The sequence below is a fragment of the Sus scrofa genome, chromosome 1, assembly GCF_000003025.6.
Source record: "Sus scrofa isolate TJ Tabasco breed Duroc chromosome 1, Sscrofa11.1, whole genome shotgun sequence".
Taxonomy (NCBI): Eukaryota; Metazoa; Chordata; class Mammalia; order Artiodactyla; family Suidae; genus Sus; species Sus scrofa.
This window is the reverse complement of record NC_010443.5, coordinates 215,840,991-215,845,902: the sequence shown is the minus strand read 5'-3', so window position 1 is coordinate 215,845,902 and position 4,912 is coordinate 215,840,991. Positions and strand designations below refer to the sequence as shown.

General features: G+C 40.8%; 1 protein-coding gene across 1 annotated transcript; it reads left to right on the top strand.

Annotated features, from left to right (window-relative positions):
- Window positions 3,297-4,440, top strand: TPD52L3 (tumor protein D52 like 3). Its single transcript, XM_003121910.4, has one exon. The coding sequence runs from the start codon at window positions 3,622-3,624 to the stop codon at window positions 4,324-4,326; it is 705 nt and encodes a 234-aa protein (XP_003121958.1). The 5' UTR covers window positions 3,297-3,621; the 3' UTR covers window positions 4,327-4,440.

Genomic DNA, 4,912 nt, shown 5'->3' with positions numbered 1-4,912 from the left:
CGTGAGCTGTGGTATAGGTTGCAGACGCAGCTCGGATCCCACGTTGCTGTGGCTCTGGCGTAGGCCGGTGGCTACAGCTCCGATTCGACCCCTAGACTGGGAACCTCCATATGCCGCGGGAGCGGCCCAAGAAATAGCAACAATAACAACAACAACAACAACAACAACAACAAAAAGACAAAAGACAAAAAAAAAAAAATAGTCCTAAGTACTTTTTAAAGTTGATTAGGCCATGTAGAAGGGCTGCTGAGGAGTTCCCATTGGGGAGGAGCAGAAACAAATCCAACTAGTATCCATGAAGATATGGGTTCGATTCCTGACCTCGCTCAGTGGTTTAAGGATCCAGCGCTGCTGTGAGCTGTGGTGTAGGTTGCAGATGCGGCTCGATCCCACACTGCTGTGGCTGTGGGTAGGCCTGCAGTTGTAGCTCCGATTGGATCCCTAATCTGGGAACTTCTATATGCCACTGGTGCAGTCAAAAGCGGGGGGGACTGTTGAAAGGAAATGTCATACTAGTCTTAAATGAAGATCAGCTCAAATATTGAAATATGAGGATTGTTACCAATAACTCTTACAGCTATAAACAATAGCAAATATTCCAGTTCATGCTGGAGAATATAATATCTATGGAGAGGGTAACACTGCATATATTACTGATTAAGCTGGGCTATGATGTGAGATAGTAGTGAAAATAACTTGCAAACTGAAATCAAATATAACATTATGGCTTAACAAAGAAATCCAACTACTAATTTTCTCCTCCTACTCTTGAAACATTCTGACTGGATTAGGTTTTCAACTACATGCTTTATTTTCAGGCACAGTTAAATATTGAAATATTTTTCCTGGTATTCAGATAAAATGAACAAAATGTTTGTGGTAGTAGTTCTCTCACAACAGATATAAAGTCTGAGAGAATTCACTATGGTTAAATCTAGCAGTGTAAATGACTAGACTATAGGGTGAGTTGTTAGGTCTTTAGAAGCAATGCGAACCACCACTGTGGATTATTTTACAAGACTTTATGTAATAAAGAAGCTCCATATTGACCTTTTATAACAAAAGAAGTCAAGTGGTTAAAAGTGCTGACACTGGTACAGGTTCACAATCATTTCTAGACTCAAGTATCAATTACTACAATCTGAATTCTCCTATCCTCAAACAACCCAGACCTAGTGAGGGGTATATGGCTTTGCTTTTTACACTCAAGTCCCAATAATTTATTTATAAAACACAACATACAAGCTTCTAAACATTAAGAGAAAAAAAATCATTTAGTTGTATCATTTACCTTTACATTATAAAGGATTAGTATAAGTCCATCACTTTTACTTAGAAAAATAATTCAAAGTTTATTCTTTACTAAAAATGAGTCAGTAATATCTTCCTTGGAAAAAAAAGATAGCAAACCATTATAGGCTTTTAAAAAATTCTCAAAGTACTTCTACATAGGTTACTGAAGCAAATATTTTGGTTGTTTTTCGTATCTAAATAGCATCAAAATGCTTTCAGTTTCATAAGAACAGTTTTGTGAGCCTTTCTGTGTAATAGATTCTTTCGCTGCGTAATGTAGAGAGGTTCTAAAAAAATCATGGGCCAACAGTTGAGTATTATAAACCTTAAAAAGACAGTTTATTCAAACGGTTGTCTATCATCACTATAAATTAAGTTAAAATTCATTTGAAAGATACATGTTTTTAAAATACATGTGTTGTTTATATGTGGTATGCATAAACCTAATAAAATGGATTGTTCCATTGTGTTACTTATCTGTCGAGGTCTACTCAGGAGGTCAGAACATTGCTTAGCTAGGAGGCCCCCTTCCAGAGACCATGTTTTGATTTGGGAACTGGAAACAAAATTGTTGAGAGAAGTCAGGTCGATTTACCTATGAGGAAAATCATTACTCTACCAAAAAGAATCAAAGTTTAACAAAAGATCTCATACTTTGAATTGAAGGATGAGGAAGACCTATATACAAGAAAATAGGCAGTGAGTTTGGTGGCCAAAACAATCCAGAGAAGGATAATTTAGTGCAAGCTCAAATCTTGTGACATGGAATCTCAACTTAGAATAGAAAATGCACATTCCATATTATTTAGCTTAATCCAGGGACTTCTTTACCCTGCACCCTCAGTTTTGAGAGAGGAGTACTGGTTCAAAGTCAGAACATTCCTGAAACCACTAGTGTTTCCACAGGCAAGGGAGGAAAAGTCCACCTTCTGGAACAAATCAGTATTTAAGCAGTCCCTTACTTCATTTTTCAGGCCTTTATATACACAGCTAAATCCCTCATCTGCCTTCGTGTTTCCAACAAGGATACTCTTCATTTTTCAACCTTGTGAGACACATACTTCAAGGTAAGACAATAATAAACACTAGTGTGTTACATGAAAGGGTTATTAAGTATACACCCAAAGATTTGAAAGTGGTTTGGATGCCCAACTAGATGCTTCACTGAGGAAACACAAACATGAGTATGGCAAACTGCTGAAATCTGCTGAGGATTATATCAGGTTCCACAAGATCATGCTTGAAAGGACATCTAGAATATCAAAAAAAACCACTAGAAACTAAGACTTGCTCAAGGCTCTTTCCTGGGAATGGGCAGCCAGGCAAGGAGCTAAGTGATACCTGACTATCTGCCCTCTCTGGACTGAAGTCCTGATTTTTACATGGTATAAATTACCAGCTCTGAATAGAAATAAGGGATATGGTGGATTGGCATCCTAACAGAGCTTGTACAACTATTACTACTTTACTGTGCAGACCACCTCCCTCAACTGAAAACCATATATGTGGGAAGACATGCCTTCAGAAATGTAAGTGGATGTTTGGAAAAGAAAATGCAACTTCAATATTGAAAATTTTTGCATTGTCCATGTGCATATATCTTATTTCTTCTCTCCTAAATTCTCATAGTACAGTAGACTTTGCCTTTATTAAGCTCAAACTTGACACAATCATTACACATTTGCTCATTCTACGTCTCTCCCCAGTCCCCCAAAAGAACAGACAATTGTGACTCATCAGACTAACTTTCTGAGTTCCACTATTCCAAGCCTCTAACACTGCTGATACTCATGCCATGGGACTATTGTTGGACTTAAATGTTTTGAGGAGCCTTTAAGAACACTTTATAAGAGGTGCTAGGAATTTCTCAGGCCCTTTTGGGAACCTGAGAAGAGAAAATTGGGAGGGTACAAGACCAGGAGTTCTAGACTCCCTGCATCACTTTGGGAGAGTTTTTATTTATTTTAGGTATGGGGCTCTGTCATAAATTTCTGTTAACACCAAAAGTTCACTTATTTTTCAGGCTTTAAAAATGGCTAGTGTGGTGGAAAAGGGTCCATTAGGTAGTAAGACTTGGTTTGAAGGCTAGTACCTACCTCATTGGGACATTGTGATGTCGAAATACTATGAGCATGGGCGGCGCAGAGGCTGAGCCCAGGTTCTGCCCTCTGCCGTCTTCTGTGGAAATCCCACCTCCACGATGCCAACCCAACCCTAGCCTACCACCCCTCCCCCAACCCTACTCCCCAATATCACCCGGAAGTGGATCTACTCCACAAGCCAAGACATTGATCCACCGGCCAAAGAATCCATTCCACCAGCCAAGATATGAATCCATCCCACCTAGAGGCCCACCCCACCAGCCAAAAGTCTGACCCTGAAGGCCTAGACTTCAACTGTGTTGGCCAAGATTATTTCTTCTCTGTCCATGAGTTGGACTCTTTCTACCAAGAATTGGACCTTGACTCTCTTAATGAAGATCTTCCTTCTCAGTCTATGCCAGGCGCCATGACAGAGACCTCTGCAGGAAAGAATGGATCATACCTGACTGCCAAACCAGAGGACCTTACAGAGGTGGAGCAAAAAGAGCTCAAATCTGAGCTCAGTAAATTGGAAGCGGAAATTGTAACCCTACGCCATGCGCTGGCAGCCAAAGAGAGACGCTGCGTGGAGCTCAAGAGGAAGCTGGGACTTATGACCTTGGCAGGGTTGAGGCAGAATCTCTCCAAGAGCTGGCATGATGTTCAGGTCTCCAACGACTACATGAAACAAAAGACATCAGCTGCCCTGTCCACCATGGGCTCTGCCATTCGCAGGAAGCTTGGAGACATGAAGAAGTCAGCCACATTCAGATCCTTTGAAGGTCTGATGGGGACAATCAAGTCCAGAGTGACAGGCAGCAGAGAGCTGGGCAGTGACTGCCTTCCCTCTTCAGCAGGGAGTGGGGATGATCCACTCCCTGTTTCAGGGAGTGGGAATGATCCAGTTCCAGGAAATGAGGACAACCTACTCCCCTTTCTGGAGCCAGAATGAGCTCCTTGGTAACCCTGCCTGGTTGCCTAACCAGTGCAAGAATTCCCTTCCCCCATCCCAGTTGCAACTCTGCCCAGCAAAAAACAAGTAACCAAACCTCAATGGTAAAGTTAATTCAGGAAATGAACAGAGTCCAGTATTGAGAAAAATAATGCCCATTTGTACATAGATATTTGCTGCTGTGGAGATAAAGAGCCCAACGGTTTTGTACTGTTATTTTACACTGAAATTTGTAGATGAAATGTATCACTATGCTAGCCTTCCTGGGGTAGCATTTAAATGGACAGGACAGTGGTTCCAGAGTAGTTGTAGGTCAAAGCCAAAACTCCTTTCTTGGAAAACTAGTGCATCAGGCCAAAGGAGGTTTCTATTTAGAACTGAGAAAAGGTATGAAACAATCTGCAATTTTATCCCCTCCCCATTTCCGTCCTTCCTTCCCTAAATGTCAGGAAAAGACTTGAAAGGCCAAGCTTCTACCTGGCCTATATTTTTATTTAAAAAAGATGATCAAGAAAACTATTTTGTCTCTGATACCCTCAGAAAAGGGGGGTGATATTAATAGACAAATTGGTACATAATATTCTGC

Excerpts from the sequence above, each read along its gene's own strand:
- TPD52L3 (XM_003121910.4), top strand. The coding sequence starts at position 3,622 with ATGAATCCATCCCACCTAGAGGCCCACCCCACCAGCCAAAAGTCTGAC.